The sequence below is a fragment of the Drosophila albomicans genome, chromosome 3 (assembly GCF_009650485.2).
Source record: "Drosophila albomicans strain 15112-1751.03 chromosome 3, ASM965048v2, whole genome shotgun sequence".
Taxonomy (NCBI): domain Eukaryota; kingdom Metazoa; phylum Arthropoda; class Insecta; order Diptera; family Drosophilidae; genus Drosophila; species Drosophila albomicans.
This window is the reverse complement of record NC_047629.2, coordinates 14,636,384-14,660,434: the sequence shown is the minus strand read 5'-3', so window position 1 is coordinate 14,660,434 and position 24,051 is coordinate 14,636,384. Positions and strand designations below refer to the sequence as shown.

Genomic DNA, 24,051 nt, shown 5'->3' with positions numbered 1-24,051 from the left:
CTTATTCTTTTCTTGATTTGTTGGGAATTAAAGGAGCTATATGGCCTTTAAATTTGAATATACTTTAATCACTAAATCATCAGTATTATTATTTTATTGAAATAACGAATACAATGAGTTAAAAAAAGGTAAGGCTTTCGGCTATCATTATAACTAGGGGATTGCTTTCATTGAATGTTAAATATTTATTATGATATAAGTTATTCTTCAAGAAATAAATAGCTAACTAGACTTGTTTGTTTGATCTCAACTTATACAGCTTAGACATACACTTAAATTAATAAAATTTGCTTTTGCTTTACATATGTAGTTTCCAAGTTAAAAATTCACGACTCCGCTTACCAAGTAACGTATATGGAATATTTATATCCAAGAGTCCAAAAGTCTATTATACTATTTAAAAGAAAGTCGTCTTCTGTTCAACTTTAGTTTCGAATTAGTCAAAACAATGTACTATATGTATAATAGATATTCCTTAGCATTAATGGAAAAATATAAAAGAACATTACCAGATAAATCACTATTCATTCAAAGCAAACTTTCTACAAAATTAGATAAGGCTCTTTCGATTTGATGCAGTAACATATGAGGATTTCTCATTTATTTTTCGTTTCTTCGTCTCTATTTTAAGCAATCTTTTGAAATTTAGAAATATGTATATGATGATGTATTGCGATATGTTTGGTACTTTTGAATTTACAAAAACCGATTCAGGATAAATGACAATAATTAAAAACAACTTTTCTAAAGGACTTCTTATTTATAATATTTAATTTCGACTGAAAGCTTCTTAGGCAAAAGGTTCGACTCTCAGCACCTTAACTACCTTTTTGACGTTGATAGTTGATTAAAGATATATGTATGTTCTTAGTTAATTTCTTTCACTAATGATGCAGACTAAGTGTAATTAATGCGAGTGCTCAAGAATCAAGCTAAACAGTTAGACAATGCACGTCTCAAATAACTAATGCCTTATAGCTCAGCTCTTGGCGAACATTAGACATTCAGCAGTCAAGAGTTACAGAATGGCATCACGCAACAAACTGCTCGAAGAATATTGGAAGCGCTTCGAGGTGAAGACAAAGGAGTTCCTGAGTAGCACATCGTTGCAGGGCATGAAATACATTTGGAACAACAGCCTTCCCAGTTGGGTGCAGTTTTATTTTGGTAAAATCTTTCTAGTCTCCGTCTATGTGGCCATCAATCTGGCCGTGAATGTTTTTAATCGTTGGGAGAGCACGCCTGTCATCATTGGCTACAGCTCCAAGATGACATCCATACAGGATATTCCCTTTCCGGCCATAACGGTCTGCGATATGAACAAGGCCAAGTACTCCAAGGTGATCAATTTTACAGTGTAAGTAAAGACATAATGATATGAATTGAAAGTTGTATTAATATTTAGGATATTTTGTAGAGGTTCCTTGGAGTATGCCATGCTGCAGAAGGCTTGCTTTCAGGACATGAATTTTACGCAATATAAGGCGATAAAACCACGTTCCAAAAATGATACTTTTCCCAATTTCATTGTCGCTGTGAGTCACAAGTGTGAGGATATGATTGTGTCCTGCATGTTTGAGCAAAAGAATGTTCCTTGTACCGACATCTTTCGAGAGTTCTTTGTCGACGAAGGTCTCTGCTGTGTCTTTAACTTTCTGCATCCCTATTATCTCTACAAATATAGGTAAGAAATCTTCTGAATGTTGAGTGTAAAGAAGTATTTAATAATGTGTTCCCAAGTGCACCTTATATACGGGATTATACTTCGTCGAAGGGACTGTCGGACATCGCAGTTGATTGGAATCCCATTAAAGGTTATCCCAAGAATCTCCCTGCTGGCTATTATCCCCGTCGGGGAGTGGGCACAGGAGTGGACAATGGTCTGCAGATTATACTAAATGGACATACAGATGATTATTATTGCTCTTCCACAAATGGACAGGGATTTAAGGTGAGCTTATCGATAATTATTAATATTCTAAATATTATTATTTTTGTGTTTCATTACACATTGGAATGATGTCATAATGAAAAATCAAAGTTAATCATTTGGCTTCTTTATTGACAACCAAGGAATTAATAGACTTAGTTCGAGATAAATTAGACTTGAAAAATTTCTATTGAGCAAACTATGATTTTGAATGTTTTTATGGTTGTCTTTAATGAATTATTTTTCATTAATTATAGAGGGAATTCTGGGTAAATTCTCGAGAAAATCTTTCACAATCACAGTCTCAGTGAGTGGAGACCATAACCCAATATATTATACGCGTCATCCATTCTTATATGTAAATAAAAAATAAGTTGTTTAGTAATGTTTACTCACAACCCACTTCAACGATGACTTAGCTGCGGGTCAAACTAGCCAGCATAATTCAAATAAATTTTCACTTGATTTTTTTTTATATAAAAATCATAATTAATACATTTTTTGAATAATTGCAATCCAATAATACAATTTTTTAAAGATTCTTAAGAAAAAAAAACATAATATATCCCTGATTATACGTATTTATCTTTCTCACCCCTAGGTGCTGCTTTACAACTCTATTGATCAGCCCAGATTGAGGGAATCGGGTTTGCCCGTGATGCTGGGCCACGAGACTAACTTCCGTTTGATGCCCAGCAGTTTTGAGGCCATGCCCAATTTGCGCAGCATCGATCGCAAGAAGCGTCAGTGCATCTTCACCGACGAGCAGGAGCTGCTCTTCTATAGATACTACACACGCCGTAATTGTGAGGCGGAATGTGATGCTCAGTATTTCTATAGACGCTGCGATTGCATTCCATATCATCTGCCTTTGGTTTATCGCAATGCCAGCGTTTGTCATGTGCGGCACTTTGATTGCTTGATTCAAGCAGAACTGCAAATTGTGGACGAACAGAGTGCTGCATGCAAGGCGCTTTGCTTGGCCAGTTGTCATGATGTCTCCTACTTTCCTGATCCCTTCTCCATACCCTTTCATCAGAAGGGCATTCGGGTCACTAATGAGTATCTCAAGCACTTCTCTACGGAGTATATTCGCAAAAATTTGGCCGTGGTCAACTTCTATCACAACGACAACTTGTTTCGCAGCAATTTGAAGTCCTCGTACACAGGAATCACTGAGTATATGTGTAAGTGTAGCTAATTGCCTTCAAATTGTATAATTATATATTTATTTATTACAGCTTTAACTGGCGGCATTATGAGCTTAATGGTCGGTTTCAGCGTTGTTTTCATTTCGGAATTGTTCTACTTTCTCTTTCTTCGCTATTTATTGGAGTATATTCATTTGTGGGTCAAGAATCGTCGTAATCGGGTACATGTTTTGCATACGAATCCTAATTAAAATTTCAAAGGTATATTCGAATTGCATTGGCGCCACGCAGAAGTGGGACCAGCTTTTTTTATAGCTTTATCCTAGAACCGATCGCTTGGTAGTCATAAAAGTGTAACCAGCTTATTAACAAACACAGCTTATCAATAGAAATACACTTTTGTTACCCTAATTATTGAATATAAATATTAAAACAATTCAGCTAATTATTATTTACTTATTTTAGCTAGAATTTGTGGTTTAAACGATATATTTAACATTTACCTTACAATTTAAAAGCTTTAAGGCGATTTATCGAAATATTGCAAAAATCGATTTCAACACTTGTCGATTAGTAAGTGTGACCTGCTGCCGCAATTTCCTTAAACAATGCACCGATTGCAATTTGCAACCCTGTCCATAAACCCGCAGTTATAAACGAATATCGGTTATGTGTTGATATGGCTTTTTATTACATTAACGAACTAAAATTAAGGATATTCCCGCAAATCGTGTTCCACATTGATAGCAGGCAAACTCTCCGCAATCTGTTTGGTGCTTGGACTGATCCTGTGCCTATGCGAGGCGAGCTGAGCACGGGACAACACGCTGCAGTCACAGGTGGTGCAATGATAATGTGTGTGGCGCAGCGCATAGGAGCAGGATGGCGTGGCGCAGGACTCGTTGCTGGCGATCTTACGAAAGCCCGCCGAGCGCACATACTCCAGACGCATGTGCAGTCGACGATGGGCGACCACCTTATTGGAATCGGTACAGACGTAATCGCATTTGCGGCAGTGGAAATGCGATGATTTCTTTGGAGCAGCCAGCATGTCATCTGCAATGGAAATCAAGCGGAATTAGGCGGAAAGAAAACAAGTAAGAAAGTAAAAGTACTCGACTGTAAGATACCCATATATGCACAAATTATTACGTATTTTTTAAATTACCAATACTCTCTTCAGAAGATCTAAACATGTTGACAACAGAACAGAAGTTTAACTTTAATACAGCTTCCCTTTGATGAATCGTTGTAATATTTAAATTGCTTACTTAATGTCAGTAGTCATAGTAATGAAAATTTTAAAAATCTTTTATATATTTTATCGTTGCAAAAGAAAATTAATATTCTAGTTTTATTAGCAATTGAGCTTTATTTCGATGATCCATTTAACGTTGGTTGCGATTAAAAACATATATGTATATATCATTTGATGATTACATGATTTCATCTCATTTCATGCAGGGATAAAGTTGAGTTCGAATTATGTAAAGCCAAACTATATTACAAAAAGTTGTCAGAATTGGAATCTTCAAAGAATTCTAAGGCAAAGTTCAGCATGAAACTATCTATCAAAAACCAATTATTAACTTTTGTTCAATATCTCACAACCATTTAAATGTTTCATTATTTATTACTCATCCCAGCAGTTCCATATAGATTTTATGTATTAAACAATAAATAAATATTGGCTGAGTTTAAATTTGATTGAAATTTTCATTCAATTAAAGTTTACCTATGAACCATATGCTCTTTTAAGTTTATGTTGTCTGAGATATCTTCTGCTGCGTGTTACTCACATTTCCTAAGCATTAAGTTATCATTTGCGTATACTTAATGTAGATCTGAGCATTTTATAGAATATCCACTTACCTGGGCGGGAGTTGAGAGGCGTCATTGAGGACGTAGTCGTCGTGTGGGAGGCGTAACAACAATCGCTGACACCACAGCGCATGTTGGCGCGAAACTGTTGAAAGTCATCGCCCATCAAGGTGTCCATGCGCTCGTGACGCGCCGTGTGTTGCACGAATCGCGTCTTGTCACAGAAGCTGTAGTGGCAGTCGCGTCGATTGCAATGGAAGTGCGACTGATGATTGCGATAGCCACAACGCTCAAAGTTGCAATCTTCGTTGAAGCGAAACTTCAGATATCCCGTTGGAATATCCTGTTCCCTCGCTCGCTTGTTACGTCCAGTCATTTGCGTTGCACTTGCCATGGGAGTCGCAGTAATAGCTTCAATACCTGATAGTGACTCCTCGACTGGGGTAGAAGCTGTTGCCGCTGCGGCGGCAGCTGCCACAGCGCCTGCTGCAGCCGCATTGAGCAACATCATCTTCTGCTGCACCGCATTCTCCAGCAGCAACCGCATGTCCAGAGGCGCCGGTTGACTTGCGGCCGCCAAGAAACTGGGCAGCAGCCATTGACGTTGATACAGATCGAGCAGCAGCTTCAATCCTTGCGTCTCCTGCTCACCACGTACTGAACTTGATTCCTTGGCTTGGCTGCCACGCATACTCAAATCTTCTGGTTGCTCCAGGTTGCTATTATCCCGATTTGTTGGTGGACTATAGCGACTCCTTGTGCTCTCTAGGGTTTCCATTGTGCTGGCGTTCTCCGGATAGAAAGTGCCCGCTGCACGCACAACTTTGGGTGAAAAGATGCAATTGTTATTAGGATTAACAATTAATAGACGAAGCTTTACTTACCTGAAATTTTCTCCAAGCATTTGCTACTTAAAGGACTCTCTAGATCAGGTGTAGTGAACATAGACTTAAAAAGGATGAGGAGAGAAGACATACAAAATTAGGATCTGTTTATTTATATAATAATTTTGTATAACTATTATACAGTTTAATCTGATATAAAATGGTAAAAAAAAATGTTAATATATAAATTTTTGAACAATCGATTATTTAAATGACCAGGAATTCGGGTATTCCTGATTCCTAAACTTCTAATTTTTCTTAGAGCTTATTAAGCACTTGTTTACTCTAAAGTTAAAAGTATTAGTTCAGATCTCAAATAAAAGATCTTGTCTTGTATATATTTTTTTGAGAAGGATAGGGAGAGAAGAAATACAAAATTAGGAAGGATCAGTTTAATTCAACAATAATTTTGTAAAACTTCTAAACACTTGAGTCTGATATAAAATGGTCAAAGAGGTTAAAAAAAGGCTACATTTTTTTTATAACAATCGATTATTTAAATGATCAATTCCTGAATTCCTTTTTCTCCTCTTAGAGCTTATTAAACACTTGCTTGCTCTAAACTTAAAAAGCTTTAGTTCAGATCTTAAGTAAACCATCTTTTATCTAAAGATATTCTTGTCTTTACATATGTATTAGGTATCTAATTTTATCAGTGGTAACATCAATATTTAATTTTACTATACTTACTTGAGCGGGTGATCGTCTCTCATTTGATTCCATTTTTGTGGAGTGTTTCGACTTCTCATTGTTTGGTAAGTCTCTTTGTGATTCCACGGTCCAAACACGACCTCTTTTCCTGGTCCGACTAGGTGTGAGATCTGTTGCGATCAGTGGGTGGGTTTGTGTGACCGTTTGAGTGGCGACTGCTCCCAATCTGAGTGTAGTGAGAGGATGCTCGGCATTTTCCGTGGACATTGACAAACCGGAAACATTAGTCTGATCATTTTTCTCCAGCTTAAAGCTGGTAAATATGGCTTGGGGTGAGTGTTGAGCCTGCAAGATCAAATTGTAAATAATGTGTGAGCTATTAACACTTTTGATGCCGATTTGAATATTGTTGTTGAAGGTTCTGAAACTTGCAGAATGAATTATGAAAAATGAGAAAGTTATCTAAGAAAAGAGCTAAATGCTTACTGGAAATTTTTGACAATATGTGATAATTTACGTAAATATATTTAATTTAATTAGCTACACATGTAAGGGAGTGCTACTGTACATGGTATTTCCTCTCATGCTTGGCCTTTCGGTGGGATTATATGGAACCAATTTGCCCCTGTTGCTCCCCCCTTGAAAGTTGTGAGCGCCGTTTCAATGAATTTCTTTAGCATTATTGTACTTGACATTGTTGTTGTTGTTATTGTCGTCATCATTGTTGTTGCTTGTCATAGTTTTCGGAATAATATGACAAACAGTCGTAACCAGTTTATTATTTCCGAAATTACTGTTAATGTTTATTGTTGGTCCAAAATGTCACTATTTAAATTTTGTTCACGCATCAAAATCAATAATCATAATAATAATAAAAAAAAAAAGCAAAAACAAAAAGGAGAATAAGCTAAATAAAAACCAAATACAACAAAAAAGAGAAACCACAAAAATACTTCGGAAACGGCATTTGGAATGCCAACTTATGGATACCCTAACCAAATGCGGGCACCACAAACACTTTAAAAACTGTGAAACAACGCAAATCGGAATTGCATTTAAATGAAGAATTCCATAAAAATGTATAAGCAAATTGGATTTCAATAATTTTTTTGTATAGTATTCAAACCATCTAAAATTAGGCCTATGGAGGGTATAAATAAGTCGAAGTGTTGACATGGGTTGAGTCTATAAAAATAATTACTCCAAAAGATTGAAAAGACAATGAAACGTGTTTGGATTTACCTGATAAGTTGCACACACGCACACACAGTTATTCATATAAGTACACACACCTTATATGATTAAAGACAATATATAGAAGTTATTGTAGTTGTGTCGTTCCTTTTAATCGTCATATTCGATTCGATGATCGAGGGCGGTCACAGAGGGTCGCCACGAAAATCAGCCACTATATTTTAGCTATGAAGGTGGACGATGTTCTACATTTTACATTATTTTGTTTTTTTTTTCAAGATTTTGCAGAATTTGTATTATGAAATGTTATTTTATTATGAAATGTTGTTCTATTATCTTTCAACTTAAAGCAAGATCATTGATTATACCAACGATATGAGAGTCTAACGAGTATGATAAGTGAATTAAAAGTTGCACTAAGGCAAAATTGTTTATTACAAATTATATTCCTGCCCTCTGAACATAAATGACTTACTCCTTTCATAAGTTCGGCATAGTTCGTTGAGGAAATTCACTTTAGCATACTTTTTCTATCCGTCCAATTCTTTATTACCCTAAGATTATGTAGAATACGAGTACATCCAGATCAGAGAAAATGAGGTACAATTAAAATCTTTCACGCTGGAACTTCTAGAATTTTGACGTTCACTTTTTGACCCAATTTTTTAATTATTTAATTGTTTTCTATGACAATGCCTTATAACAACTTTAAAATGTTCTATTGTTTTATTTTCAATATAACACAATATATGAAATATTTAATATATTCGATTTTATAGAGTTAAAGACTCAATTACTTAAAATATTTAAAGCTGTATCTTCTGAAGCTTTGACTTTCACATCGTGACCCAAATTCTTATAAGCAGATGCCTTATAGTAACTTTAAAATGTTCTATTGTTTTATTTGCAATATAAGTCAGTCATTCAGTTTATTTTATATGATTTTTTATCCCTTAGCTTGTAAATCAAAAAATAAATATTCGATCTTCATTATGTTCAATATTTTCACTTGTTTTTGCATTCTTTGCTATTCCCTTCACATGCACACTCTCGCAAGATATTTCTCTCTCTCTCTCTCTCTAAATATTCGATCTTCATTATGTTCAATATTTTCACTTGTTTTTGCATTCTTTGCTATTCCCTTTACTTGCATACTCTCGCAAGCTATTTCTTTCGCTCTCTCACACTTATGCTCTTTGATTAGTCAAAAGCACGACGCGCCCTGTGGCTTAGTAAGGCCATTGCATACTAAGTCACACACACACACTCTAACACTCACACGCACTTGCAAATGCAAACGCTCTCTTTGCAATTAGGAATTTTGCGCCTATTTGCGTGCTGAGGGACTTTCTGAGCGAGTGTTTGAATTGTGTGTGCCAGAGAGTATGCTGGGGGAGAGGGAGGTGCGATGGCGGTACTGACGCGTCGATGGGGCCTAATGTGGCATTTTATGTGGCGTGTGTTGAATTGAGTTTTCGGATTTGGTTTTTGCCATATTCGTCATATTAATATTGACAACGAGTGTTTCCGCATTTTATTTCACTTGCGCGCCATCGAATGGCGATGGCGATAACTTCGGCCCCCGCCCCCCTTCTCATGCACATACACTCTCTTAGGCTAACTCACCTCACCCACAACCTCATTCCCACCCTTCTCTCTCTCTATCATTGTGCGTTTTGTGCTTTTAACTGTCATTTTCATAATTTCTACATTTTTGAGCGCAGTTTATCGTCAGTGTGCGTGCATATGTGTAACTGTCAGTGTATGTGTTTGTGTGTGTGCATGTTTATGATTACCCAGCCCACGCGTCAACTGAATTCGTTGGCTGCTGAGGGGGGAGCGACAGGTGTTGGCCAAGTACACACAATTGAATGTGTGTCTGTGTGTGTGTGTGCGTATGCGTGTGTGAATCGAATAATTTGAATAAATATTTTGTCCATTGCCATTTGCGGTATTCTGTGTTGTCTCCTCTCTCTCTCGCTCTCTCTCTTTTTCTGTTCCTCTGTTTTTGGAAATAAACTAAAGTCGGGCGTAGCTTAAAACTCTTGTGCAGTGGGAAGCGAGGGGAACTGAACTGTAGACCTACAAACTGCTGGGAAAAGATATTTTTAACTCATTCATTAACTGACGTATCGACACTGTTAACGTAATCTGATAAGAATACTCGACTTGTAGAGACCCTGACTTTTAAATAAGGGATGAATTTGTTGAGAATTATTCCCAATCTAAGGAAATTTAAAATATAAAGACTACATTGATCCCTAATAAAATGGTCGTCTTATTAAGAAGCAGATAATATTTATCATATAACATGCTATATTTTAAGTCTTTGGTTAATTTTAAGATATTCTGAATAAAAAATAACTAATATGTTTTAAAAGAAAAAGGTTCTACAACTGTACATTTTATTTAAATCTTGAATTGAATCTATAATTTTTTCGAAAATAATACAGAGCTTGCCATGATCATAGAATGAGAGTTACTGTTAAAATTTAAAGGAGGAAAACTTTTTGAAAATATGGAAACAAATATAAAACATTCTTTTAAGGTACTTTTTTTTAATAAAATTATATTTTCAGTAAATATCGTTTCAGGAAATTATTTAAAGTCTTCATTCTTACTTACACTTTTGTAGACTTCTACGAAGCGATTCTTAGGCGGTCTTCCACGCTTGCGATTGAAGAATCCATCGATGGATGTGATCTGTGTGGGCTGAGCGGAAGATTCTCCCGCCTCGCTGCTGGGACTGACATCCACATCCGCTGCCTCTTGACTCTGATCCATTTCCTCGACAAAACTCTCTCTCTCTCTCTCTTCGATTCCCTGTAGACTGTCTTCAGTTACAGGGCACGTGCTGTCAGAGTTTCAGCTAAATTGGAGGTAAAAAGCAGAATAGGAAAAATGCCGAATTTTAATTGCAAATTGATACCTTGGGAATGCAATTGTCAATTGAAATGGAAAATTGACAGTTACTTTTGTTTTTCTTTGTTTTTTCTTTACCAAAAACCCCAATACAAATGATTCACCAAGAGCTCCCGAGGGAAATGTTTAGCGCCTCACAGGCGCCAGTCAGCACAAAAAAAAAAGAAGAAACTTTGAAAACCAAAAAAGGTTAACAGTCGCATTTCTGGGTAAGCGATTGATTCGATTACGGCGCCAGGCAAATTGCATAAACCCGATATTCTGTCCAATTGATTCCGACATATGTTCAATCAAAATTTCAACAACCTAATAATAACTGACTACACAAATTTACAAAGTTATACCGCAGTTTATGAGATATACAATTGTAACTCAGGAAACTAATTATTAGATCTCAGTGATCAACCTATTTAAATATATATTAACAGTTCTTGAAGTTCTCTAGAATATCATCAACTGCATATAAACTTTGCTGAAATACTCCTTATATATTCCATGCAGTGTATCAAAGTTTGATGTACAATTTAACAATGATAATAAAATGAATTTTTTAAAAATTTCGTTAAATTTGCGTTAGAGAGAACAGAGTTCACATAGTTAGTACAACGATACGATAGATAAAACATTTCAAGTGAATCGAAGAATAATAAAGAATGCAGCTCAAGTTGAGGAAAACTGAATGCCAGCTTAAATGCACTCAATTCTAAACTCACAGTTAAAAGAAGGAAAAAAGAATATGAGTGAGAAGAATCAGAATAAAAGGTAAAAGACGAAGAACAGATATCGTTGCACTGCATCTACCAATTGAATGAGTGGCCACCAAAAGTGCATTTCGTTTCTTTTCTGCTGGCGGAGAATTCTTGAGAATTGTTTTGCATATGATTCAAATAAAACTGAAGATTGCATAAATGTTATGAATAGAATTCTTAACTATGAAATAACTGGGGGAACTTTAAGGAAAGAATGAAGCAACAGAATTGTAGGAAAAAAATCCATGTTATATTTTTAAATTGAATTGAATTAAGAAGCAGAAGATGCTCAATACCAATAAATGTTAAGTGTAGACAGATTTTAATGAATTGCATAAAAAAAAACATATTTTGTAGAGATTTTACAAAAGTCGGTTGAGTAGCTTTAAAACATTCTCCATTCATAAATGTATGAAATGTAATATAAGTATTAATATATTTATATTTCATATTAAAACTTTAGTTTTTTTTTAATTGTTTTACTAAATTGTACAGCACCGTGAGCTAAGAAAACTGATCTAGATTATTAATCTGACATATCTTTCCTTTTCTTCTTGAATTCCCCAACTCTTCATTGTTATTGCGTGTGTGAGAGGAAGCACCCAAGAAGTTTATCGAGTGGGCGGCATTGTCAATTATAATCGGGTTGACTAATTGGACCAACATACATACGCTTAGCTTAGTTTCGTCCTCGGGCAGACAAAAACCGATTGCCAGACAACGATTAGCTAATTTACCTGCCGAGGCGCACCCAGAGTTGCCAACTTCTCGTAGTTGTTGTGAGCTGAAGAGATCGAAGATCTGCATGCGAGTATTTTTAGTCATTTATTGTTATTCATATGAATTACTTTAACTGTCACACACACACACACACACATATACTCATTAGGCTTGGCACAGGGGGAAATTCCTTTGCGAAATGCCGCAAGGAGTTGGTAACAAAAGAGCAGATATCTATACCGATAACGATGACAATTTGAAGGGCAAGCAGTTTGCCTTATCTGATATGCACATCACATACACTCACACAGGGTGGGAGAAAGAGAGCGCGTTATGCAGCCTGATTTTACGTACCAATCATAGAACTAGCATTATCTGCAAGCGCAGTGTTAGAAAACGCACTGCACAAAAAAGCGAACGCGAACGACAAAAGTCCAAACAGCGACAACACTCAGCAATAACACGTCCGTTCGCGTCAAGCTCCGTTGAACGAATACACAGCTTGGGCTGCCGTTGACAACGCCAAGCCGAACTTTAAGCCGAGCGCAGCTTTGCTGACTGCCCATTGGCTTAAAGCCAGCTACGCTAGGATCGCTAAGCGAAAGAGTGAGAACGCGCATACAAGCTGAGTTGCCATTGGCTGACGCTGTGTGGCGCTTTTGTTGGTTCGTGCGCACTCTGAAAGCTTTTGCCAAGACACAAACCCCACCGCTGCAAGCTTCTGCCAGCAATCCAAAGAAAAAACGCCAAGTTCACATTTAAAAAATTTATTTTTTTTTGTTTTGTTTACTCAACTTTTACACAGAGAAAAATGAAATTGCAGTTTGTTGCATTTGTTTTGTTTTGTTTTTTTTTCGTTTTTGTTTTGAATTTGTTTTTAATATATATATTTCATATTTTGATTAATTAAAATTTGTTAAATTGCTAGAATTTGTTAAGCGCTACTAAAGTTTAAATTTGTTGTTTGTTTTTACATACACACATATATGTATAATTATGTATATATATATATATCATATTTCTTGTTTGCCTTTGCTTTGTATTTGTTGTTGTTGTGTTTTTTGTTTGTTTTATAGTTTATGGAAATTGTTAAACTTTTACTTAGTGTAGCTACGTGATTTACAACATAGAGTATTCCCATATCTACTATCTGAGCCCAGTTCCAAGTTCCAGTTTCACATCAACTTCTCAGCCATAGCATACTTTTCTGGGCACAAACAAAATGGCTGCAAAACTGCAACTTGGAACGAGATTTTTATTTGTTTATTAATTTTACGACATTTTAGAATGTTTGTTCTTTGTGTTTTTTTAGTTTTTGCTTAAAGAGTTCAATTTTGTGTTAAGATACGAGTGTTTGATCGCTAATAACAACAAAAACATTAATTTCTTTGCTGTTTCCCAAAAAACAAAAACAATTCTCTTTGTTCTACGCAATTGAAATTATAGATTTCATAAAAATCACATGGTGGGATAATCGCTTAAATAATTGTTATAATATTTTCTTCTTGTTTTTTGTTTTAGCAATATCAAAAATGGTTGTGAGTGTGGAATGCGAGAGTGTGTGTGTGTGTGTGAGGGTGAGGGTAAGAGGCGGAGGAGTGGGGCAAAGGAAGGATTGAGGGGATAAAGTTGTGCTCGGCTTTAAATATTTTCGATAGTACATACAATTATTAATATTATTATTATCATTATTGTTTCGGTTTTGCTTTTAATAGAATTTTCTAGTATTTCTTCTTTGTTTGTTTGTTTGTTTTGTTGTATTTTGCTTAGGCGTTCTTCTAATTGATTGATTAATTTTTAAAGTGTTTCGCTTTAATTGGTTCCCGTTCAACTCACACACACACACACACGCACATACACAATCGCACACTCAGCCATACATACATACGCTCTAGGTATTATCTTCGTACGAGGATTATGTAAAAATTCTACAATTTAACCATACACATACACATGCACATTATATATCATAAATAACTAGTTTATCGATAGATTTTCTTTTTTTCTTTCTTTATATATCATTTATCATTATTGTTTACAAATACTTTGAGGAGCACTGGACGTGTCTAAGATTCATTTTACACCCATCCATTGAAAAAACAACAAAAAATCGCGTCATCATCATCATCATCATTGTCGCTGGACATTTCTCGTAAATTCCTACTAAAAATTAAAATCAAAAAGAAGCTGGTAATTTTTTCGAGTGTAACAACAACATAAGTGGCAAGTTTGTTCAACATTTAAAGCGATGCAATTTCTACGATATTGAAAATTGTTTAATAAATTTGTTTGTTTGTTTTTTTTTTTTATTGTTGGTATTTTTAGGCGTGGCGTACAAGAAAAAACGAATTGTTTGTTTGGCAAATTATATTTAAAGTTCTACAAATTAAAAAGTGTTACATATTTAAGATTTACGAAATGAAAAAAATCGAAAAACAAAAACAAAAGAAAAACGCAAAATTTTTCAAATGTTAATATTTTTTGTTTTTCTATTTTGTATTGTTGTTTTTTTTTCTTTTTTGTTTGTTTATTATTAAATAGATCACATTTATGGTTCTATTTTTTCACTTGTTTTTATGTTCACATTTTTCATATTTTTTTTTTTTTTTAAATACGCTTAGTTGTTGTTCTTTTGCTGCTCTATTTACATGTGTTTTATTTGATTTGTTTTGTTTGTATGAAAACGCAACTTAAGAATCGAATTTGTTGTTTCTATTAATGATATAATGAGTGTTTACAATTGTTTATTTAATACCCTTGGCAGCGGTAATTGTTAGTTTTTTTTATTTTTAAATATGTATTTTAGTTGCAAAGGGTATTTCAACTTCGTGCTAGCCGAAGCTTTATTTTACTTTATTATTATTTTTTTTTGTATTTTTCGAGATCTTTTTGTAGGGGGGATTGTTTTGTTTGTGTCTGTATTTGTGTGTGTATAAATTATTAATTAAAGTCTAGCTTAAATGTGTGTGTGAAATACTTGTAGCTTTCGATTGAATTCTTGAAATGTTTTGCAGCGCTATCAAAATTGTACAACGGTTCTTTTTTCTTCTTTTTTTGCCTCTTCTTGTTCTTTCTTTAATAATTTGTTTTTTAATTTTAAATTTGTTTTTGTTGTTAGTTAATCTACGCTATAAATTATTTTAAAATTTATTAACACAGATGACTTTATAGATTTTTTCCAAACAGTTGCCCAATTCTTTCAATTCTTTTTCTTTTGTTTTTTCTTTACTCAAAAATACAATTAGCTGCCCCACTGTATTAAACATTATTTATATGTATGCATATTGTTATTGATTAATGTATGCCAATTGTTAGGTTTCCTTATTTCTTGTTGTTGTTTTTTAATCTACATTTAAATACACAGCTACACACATTGAATTCTCTGTTGTTGTTTGTTGTTTTGTTTGTGGTTTTTTTCTTTTTTTGTTTTCTTTTAATATTAAAATCTTAAGCTAGAAACACATCAATTATTATAAATATTTCATATATATATATTGTATATATCTATATAGAAACAGAGTTTGGAACTCTGCACAAGAAAGAAATATTTGGGTAGGTGGCAAAACTAAAGAGAATACATTGATTATGATAATATTATAGATATAGAAAATCATCAAATATGGGAACAGAACTTAGTTATAAGGTAATTCTCTCCTTTTCTTGCTTACATTTTTTTGTTTGAGACTTGTGGGTAATACGAAATCAATTTTTAAGTATTTATGTATGTGTGTTGTTTGAGTGTGTGGTGTGGTGTGTGTGTGTGTTTTCTTTTAATATTCATAATTATTATATAATATCACATCAACTTTGTTTTTTATTTCTTTTGTTTTATATATATAATTTTTTCCTTTGCAACTCTTCTTCTTTAACTTTTCGGTTCTACTCTTGCTTTGCTTATTGTTTGATTCCTCATATATATATATATTTATCAATATATGTAGGTATATATATAAAGAGCTTTTATAGCCTAATAAGATCGCGAAGAAAAACATACATACACTTACATGTATGCATATATATATCAACTACCACATTATATAGAATTTGTTGTATCCGTATCCGTTATCCATATCCGTATTCCGTAAGTGTATCTTGTATTTCTTTCGATATACACATACATACTCATACATAGCTTATTTCGATTAATACTCTTTTGTTTTTTTTTTCTCTTACATTTTTCGCTGGTTTTCTCATATTTTTCTTTTTCTTATGCTCTTTGCATTTTTGTGTTTTGTTAAAAAAAAAATAACGGATAACCGGCAACCGTTCACTGAGTGAAATTTTGTTTATAATATTTTCAATATTTGTTTTTAGTTTAGTTTTTGTTTTTTTTTTTCAAAAAGTTTCTTTTTTTATAAGCCAAAAAGTCAGTCCAATAAGAGTTTTGAGTTGCCTGCAACTGCAGTTGATTTGTTTGTTGTTTTTGTTTTGTTTTTCCCCTTTTTCTTTAGGTCTCAAAATACATAATTGTTGTTGGTTGTTGTAGTTGTTGCTTTTGTTTTGTTATTTGTTTGTTTTTTTTTTTTTGCTGGAGTAGTTGAATTGTGGTCCAAAGTTTGCCTCTTTATGGGTTTGTTTTTGTTTTATTTTGTATGAATACGTAGCAGACGCCGACGTGAAAGCTCACCAAAAGTTTACAGCTGCTCTTCATCTTTATGCTTCTTCGTTGAGTGTTCTTCTTAATCATCATTTTATTCGGAGGGATTGTGTAATGAGTTAAAGCAGCGCTCACACGCCCCCACGTCCACGCCTTCCATCTGCATGCCTCATATGTTCGTTTGTTAGCTGTTCTGTATTTCTACTCGGACGAGTAAAGCTTATTCTTGGTCAAGGTGAAATCGGGACTGATCATAATCGTATTGCTGCGTGTAAGATTTCTGTGATAGGAAGACAACACCAAATATTACAGTTAGTTATCAATGCTAACAATGCCAATGATTGTGCCCATCTATAGACGTCTCTGTCACACTCACTTGAGAAACTGAGGCAGTAGCGAGGTCCAGCCGCTTTTGTCCTGCTTCAGCGTCAAATAAAGCTCGAATATGGACACAGTGTCCGGATCAACCTTGAACGAAGCAATGCGCCTGTAAAGCGAGAGATGGAGGAAGGGGAGTTAGCTAAAGCTTTTCTTAATGGGATCGTTGAGCTTTCGCACTCACCTAGCGTTGTCTGGCTCGCTCTCGAACTCAATGAAAATAGTGCAAGCTCGCTCTCCGCACGGCTCTCGCTCCGACATGCGTATTATTTCGGCTGCAATGCGTTGGGTGAGATCGTTAGGCAGCGTCACCTCGGTGCAAGCGAGATGGCGACTCTTTGCATCGCGCAGTTTTGTCTGCAGTCGCTGCGAAAGCTCCTGCACAGCGCCTGGATTTACATCGTCCAGATTGTCAATGGCGCCGAAGCGTGACGCCGCCGTCGACTGCATTGGGGAGGCGGGCAGCGTGGGTGGCGGCGCCGGCGGAGCTGCCTGCAATACATTCGACATATAGGCGGCAGCGCTGCTGACCCCATCAAAGGCCAGTGGCGAAGCTGGGGGCTTGGCCGTCGATACCGCTGCTCCTGAGGATGTTGTCGATGATGTTGATGCCGAGGAAGAGAGGCGAGGTCGCGTCGGATTGAGCGCGTAATGTTGATGCTGACGCATGTGCAGCACCGATGCTGGATGTCCATCCACAACATCAACGTCACCAATATCCACGTCAGCCACGTTCACCTCGGCTGCAGCAGCTGCTGCTACTGCTGCTGTTGGCGGCGCAGTAGCTGCGACGCCCGTTGCTGAAGCCGTTAACGGTGCTGGTGCAGTCAGCGGACTCGTCCAGTCTGCAATTATACAAAAGAGTTGCATGAGTTTTCAAGTCACCAACAAAACACAAACGAGGAACAAAAAAACAACGACCGGCTGCAGATGAAATAAAGCCACAAAAACCGCAGAGTATAAAAAAAAAAAAACAGCTGATGTCTGCTTTGCCACCGGCAAAACTCGTACTCTCCCACTTGTGTTCTCTCGACAGCCGGAGAGTGCAAGCAAGCAAGCGAGAGAGAGAGCGAGCGAGCTTGCGCAAGCTCGAATTTACACTCAGCACAAAGCGCAGGCTCGCCAACAACAACAACTGACTCAATGACTTCCAGGGGGCAGCAGGGCAGCACGAAATCACCTGGCAACAACAGCTGGAAAATCAGCCGTTCGCTTAAGCAGACCCCCGGCCATCTTCTCTAGCCCCCCCGCACAGCAAGCAGTCAACCAGCCATTAGGTAATGTGTTGCGTCCCCTGCCTTCTCTTCTTTTCGCTTCATGTGGCAGAGGCCTCAACGTTTCCAGCTGACGATTGCGCCGTCTCTTTCGCTCGTTTGTTAGTCAGCAGTTTCTTTCAGCACTCATTTGCCTTGCTGTGCAGTTTGCCGTTGCGGCCCCACGCCTCCCTCTACTCATACAACAGTCCATCTCTTGCTTTATGTGTCTTCTTTGTCGTTTGCCTTTGGCTGCACAGTTTTTATTTCTTTTGCTGTTATTTTAATACTCAAGCATACAAATACAAAAGCCCAGACGTAGAGGGAGTCGTAGAGGGGAATGAAACTGAGGCTGAGCCGAGCGCAGCAGCCGCACAGTGGTCAATTGTTCGCATAAAATGCATGCAAATATTATATTTTTTCTTTTTGTGAACTACTTTGAAATTGTAATTTAACTGTACAATTCACAGTGTTACAAACAAGTACACGCATATGCAACACACATGCTGCACATGCTTATGTCAAAAACATTTACAGAATATTCAACCTATTTGCAACCACTGTCATGCGTTGCCCAGTGTTTACACACATAAAACATATGTATGCTTGCATGGATACATACATATATAGGCACATGCATCTGTTAAGAGTGTGTTTGTTCAAGGTGTATGTAGTATGTAAATAAAAAAAAAACGTTAAATTTCTTACTGTTGTCCCATGCACAAATTAACTACTTGGCTTGACTCGACGATGTCATGTAATTAGCGCTGAAACTCTTGAAGCCCAAGCCTCCCTCCCCCCCCACCATTCACATACACAGATAGCTTCCCATCTTTGAACACGCACACACACAGGCAGAAACGACCTGCCCATTCCATTACACTGACTGAATGGATATTTTACGCTGTCTCTCTCACTCGCACTTTGGGTACTGTGCACACCCGCGTAATTAAGAAATTAACGACACATGTTTGCGGCTCTCTCGCTCGTTCTCTCGCAATGTACGCTTGTGTATATAGTTGTGTATGAGTTTGAATGTGTGCTGGCTATTGAATTTAGTCAAGTGCCGCATGAAAAGGGTTTGTGTAAAGTCAAAAGCGAAAGCGAAAAGGAAACAGACAAACGAGCGCACACACATTTAATTACACTCACACACACATATATAATTTTGATTCTGTTAGAGAACCACACAGAACGTACGTCTCCCCCGCCGTTTTCTTTTACCCATCTTTGCCAACAAGCAGGCACATCACGCGACATTTGCGACTGTCTGTTTTATGCATTCGGCAATAACAACAAAAACAGCCTAGCAACAGCATCACGCATACTGACACATACAAGTGCATGTACTGCATACGACGCTATGGCTGCTGCTTATGTCAAAGCTTTGTTTGCACAGTTTGTTGTTATTGCAGAAAACCATGCCCAGAACCGTCGTATTCATCTTTCAAACAGTATTTGCCGGTACAGTGGGGGAGTGCGAGCAGTAAAGGGCTACTTTTGCATTATGCGTCTAATGTGTGTGTGCGTGTGGCCTTGAGTTTGAATTGTGGAGAACTGACCGAAAGGTTGATTGAATGTGATTGATGTTTACCTTGGATTGAATTCGTTTCGTAGGCGCTGAATCCTCATCGAAGGCTCCCTCACACCCAAAGTTATATCCATATTCCGTGCAAAAGTAATAATGTGAATATGTGCGTGTGTTAGCATACGAACAACACGCGCTTTTTACAAATACTGCATAAATTGGCGATCAGTGTGACCATATTTAAAATATCTAGCGATAAATATACATATGTGTATCGATTGGAATTTGAAATAGAGAAGTGAAGCAAGCTTATCGAAAGCAGCTGCAATGGATTTAAATCTCGATAAATTGAAATGTTTCAATTTGAATACAGGATTATTTTTGCTTGTTTTTGACAGTTTATTTGATATGCAAATAACCGTTGCACAAACTAAGGAAATTAAGTAATTTATTAAACAACATTATTCGGGTTCTAGATTCCCAAGTTTGAATACCACACATGAATATGCATGACTAGACACACACTCACACACACTGCACACATGCATATGTACATGTGTGTGTCCTTCGAAAATAAAATTGCATGCGCTCAGTCAGTCATGAAATTAAATTGACTGCAAATACACACATTACTGGAATAGAAGAGTGAAAGAGACAAGTGACGACTGCAACAACGAGTGCGAGAGAGCGAAAGAGCTTTTGAGGTCTGCCGGTTGGCAGCAAGCAAGCAAAGCAAGCAAGGTGTGCATACGAGCATGTTTTTGCATGCATATGCATGTCTGTGCATGTGTCTGTGTCTGTGTCTGTGCCTGTGCACACACAACGACATGTTGTTGCATGTCGTCGTCGTCAACATAAAGCTGCTGCTCCCTGCCATCCTTTTGCCTTTAGGTGATTTCGAATTTTCGGTCGGTTTACATGTCGCCTCCCTCCCCCTCTTCATCCCCAACCCCCGAGGAGGGGTTAACTCATGCCCCAGCTTGGTGTACGTGTCCGTGTCTAATTTGCACGACTGTGCGCCTTGGCCAAGTTTAAAGTGACAGGGATTAACAGGATGTTGCATAATCCGACAGTCAGACACACAACAACAACAACAGCAGCAGCAACAACAGGATATGCTTCTAAGGGAGGCACAAAAATGCATAAACCAAATTTCGTGGGCTTCAATCCCCCATAAAAAAAAACCAAAACCAAAAAAAAAAAAAAAAAATGGCAACAAAAGAAGAGAAATGAATCCTGTACAACCCTAAGATATGCTTGGCATATCCTGTTCCTTTCATATTTTCCTTGCAAATCTTTTACTGATTGATAAAATGCCTCAATCACCATCAATCAACTGACAACGCTGTAGTATATCTGCAGATATCTAATTTCCACATTATATCTTTATAGAAAAACATAGCAAAAATTATCTTTCAATCAATTAATCAGCTAAAAAGCTTTTTACTATTTATACATGTTTTTTTTTATTGAAATAAATAATTTTAGAAACAACTTTTTTTCTCTAATTTATTATAAGCGAATTATATTTTCTTCAGAATATTTTACGTTCACACATTATTCTTTTTATTATTAAATTTTTCTATTAAATTAAATGCATTGAAATAAAAACGTTTCAATTTTCATAAAAAATGATTATACCCTCCCTCTATCTAACGACTACGGGGTATAATTACAAAACCTATATAGATTTTACGCTTCGTTATGGTAATTTCTACATTTTTAGTGTCGAAAAAAATTTGTTGAAAACATCAAATAAAATGTTACCATACGCCATAAAATTAATTGAATCAAAAAGCGGCAATAAAAACAATTTTTGGGGTGAAGATTCTTCGAAGAACATTAAATATTAAAAATGTGTACTGCAAATGTTTCGAAATATGCTTCAATAAAAGAACACATCTATAATGTTTAATGAATGGGTATTTTAATAGAGAAATCAAAGCTTTTACGTCACGTTTGACTGATAAAGAGGTAATTTTTTTATATGTTCCCTAAAAATACTCTTGGAATTTAAATGAAATGAACAATTTTATTGATGAACTGATGAAAAAGGAGCGGAAAAATTTAGAAACGTTAGCTTTTAACATCTCAAAATTTACGAAAAGAAAGAATTCTATAAGAAATTGTTTTTGAATTTTGAATTCTTATTGTTATAATATTTTTTTTAGTTTCATCTCAAATTATCAATTTTTAAGTGTAATTGGAGAATAGCAATATTTTAATTTATTTACTGAACCCTTTCACAAATTTAATGGCACGTATAAATTTTTTTTAGATTGTTAATTTAAATTTGTACTGCAGATTTAATACAAAAAAAAAAAAATATTTAGGAATTATAATTTTTAATTTTTTACGAATATTTTGATCTTCAACTTATGGCTTAATTTACTTTTATTCAAATTGTAAACTGGATTCAAACTTTTTTACAGGAAAACATTTTTCTTAAAGAATTAAAATAAAAGAAAAAAATAAAAAAGTTGCTTTGTAAATTTCAACTGATTAAAAGTTTTTCAACAATTTTATTTTTGTTAAAATAGAAAAGTTGAAACAATTTGCACATTTTACATTTTTTCCCCACGGCTCAACATTTGAGATATCAAATAATTTTAAGCACACTGTGAAATTTGTTGAATATCATGTTTAAGCACAGCAGAATAATAGGAGATTTAAAAAAAAAATGAAACTTCGTTTAATAAATGATATTTTTTAACTCACCTTTTACTTTTGTTGTACCAATGACACCAAATTGTCCCTGAATATGATTTTGTACTGAGAGCACTTCCATCTTCATAGCGCGGACGGAGAGCGCAGTAAATCAAATTGGAATTATCTCACTCGTCTTTCTCCAATTGGAAATTGTTGTGGGTTGTTTTTGTGCAGCGGTTTTTTGATTGGGATTATTTCTTAGCTTTGCTTTACGGTTGATGTTGATTTTTCGTTGCGTTTTATGGATAGTTGCATATGTGTTGCTCTGTGTGTGTGTGTATGTTTGTGTATATAACTATGTATATATGTATTAGAAATGCACTTTAATCACAAGAATTTGATTTGATTTTTGTGTGTACGTGTGTTGTGAGTGTGTATTTTATTTATTAATTTATTACTCTGCTTGCATTTGATTATTTCACGTTTTTATTATGTATTATTTTTATTTTTTGTTTTATTACTTTTGATGATTTTTACGGCACACAATTTTCTGACTGAAGCTTTGTCCTCCTCCTCTCGCCGTGTCTCCTTTTAATGTTGTTGTGTTCTCCTCTCGTTTAACAAATAATTGCAAAAAGTATCAACAACTAAATTTGTTATTCTAGTTAAACATTTAAATTTGTTTTAATACATTCTAAAAAAAGCCGAAACTGCCGCCCGCTTCGTGTTTGCTCTCTCTCTTTCTATGTGTGTGTTCCTTTTTTTTTTTTTCTTTTGCTCTTTAAAATTACGCACAGCACTTGAAAGTTTTTGTGTAGTTGTAGTTGTTGCGAATTTAATTAAAGTACTACAAAGATGTGTTGGTATTTCTGTATGTAAGTGAGTGTGAATGTGTGTAATGGCTAATGCTGCTGCTAGCGTCGTTCCGTCTCCGTGCGTATTCGAGTGGAGCTGCTGTGTTGCGTGCGGCGGCCGCTGCTTGACTGAACGACACAAGCTCAGCCGCAATTGACGTTGGGCCCTCCGCTCAATAAGAATCAAACTGCACTCGACACTCTCAACACTCGACTCGACTCAACTCAACCCAACTCAACTCAACTGAAGGCAAACTCAGGGCAAGGCAAGTCGATAGCTCACACAGCTGTTCTCTCTCTCTATCGCTCTTGCTCTCTTGATTTTATTTCGCTCTCTGCGTTTGTGTGCGTATGTGTGTGTGTGTGGGTGAGTGAGCGAGTATGTTGCGGTGTTGTTGTCAGCTGTGTGCGACAAACAACTACAAACAAAAGTAAGCGAAGTTGGAGGAAGATGGACGACACAACAAACGGCTAAAAAACGGCTGACGGTGTGTGTTGTTTGTTGAGAGGAGCTTGGGCGGCAACTTCTGTGTGGCGGAGCAGTTTTCCAAAGCTACTATCCGGCCGGCTGTGTGCGCGTCCGCTTTTATAGCAATTTTCCGGCACGGCAGCGCTGCTGCTGCGACGCGCTGCTCTGCCAACGAGTGAGTGACTTTTCCCCTTGGCCGTGAATTGGCCAGCGATATATAGAGAGAGGCTCGCCGCTCTCGCTCTCGCTCTCTCTGTCTCTCTCTCAGTTGCGCCTAGCGGGTTTTGAGTGGCTTTTTTTC

The 24,051-nt window shown here is 36.2% G+C and overlaps 3 protein-coding genes across 5 annotated transcripts; 1 reads left to right on the top strand and 2 right to left on the bottom strand.

The window, feature by feature from the left end:
- The first annotated feature begins 245 nt into the window (after window positions 1-245).
- On the top strand, window positions 246-3,332 carry LOC117566682 (pickpocket protein 28). Its single transcript, XM_034246230.2, has 6 exons — window positions 246-345; window positions 897-1,357; window positions 1,418-1,684; window positions 1,741-1,951; window positions 2,532-3,117; window positions 3,172-3,332. The coding sequence occupies exons 2-6, from the start codon at window positions 1,026-1,028 to the stop codon at window positions 3,330-3,332; spliced, it is 1,557 nt and encodes a 518-aa protein (XP_034102121.1). The 5' UTR covers window positions 246-345; window positions 897-1,025.
- A 276-nt stretch (window positions 3,333-3,608) lies between these two features.
- LOC117571318 (zinc finger protein castor homolog 1) lies at window positions 3,609-14,512 on the bottom strand. Of its 3 annotated transcripts, none has more exons than XM_034253398.2 (6): window positions 12,377-14,512; window positions 10,257-10,500; window positions 6,477-6,782; window positions 5,787-5,850; window positions 4,954-5,724; window positions 3,609-4,137 (listed from the first exon to the last, which is right to left on the bottom strand). In XM_034253398.2, exons 2-6 carry the CDS (start codon window positions 10,413-10,415, stop codon window positions 3,791-3,793), a joined length of 1,647 nt encoding a protein of 548 aa, XP_034109289.1. In that variant the 5' UTR covers window positions 10,416-10,500; window positions 12,377-14,512; the 3' UTR covers window positions 3,609-3,790. The 3 variants fall into 3 exon arrangements, with proteins under 3 accessions (XP_034109289.1, XP_051860809.1, XP_034109290.1); XM_034253399.2 differs by lacking the exon at window positions 12,377-14,512 and adding an exon at window positions 12,040-12,349 and having other exon boundaries at window positions 3,635-4,137; XM_052004849.1 differs by lacking the exons at window positions 5,787-5,850; window positions 10,257-10,500; window positions 12,377-14,512 and having other exon boundaries at window positions 3,634-4,137; window positions 6,477-6,557.
- Window positions 14,513-16,341: 1,829 nt separating this feature from the next.
- Window positions 16,342-23,845, bottom strand: LOC117568411 (protein charybde). Its single transcript, XM_034249052.2, has 4 exons — window positions 22,497-23,845; window positions 17,182-17,842; window positions 16,996-17,106; window positions 16,342-16,899 (listed from the first exon to the last, which is right to left on the bottom strand). The coding sequence occupies exons 1-4, from the start codon at window positions 22,570-22,572 to the stop codon at window positions 16,821-16,823; spliced, it is 927 nt and encodes a 308-aa protein (XP_034104943.1). The 5' UTR covers window positions 22,573-23,845; the 3' UTR covers window positions 16,342-16,820.
- Window positions 23,846-24,051: the final 206 nt, after the last annotated feature.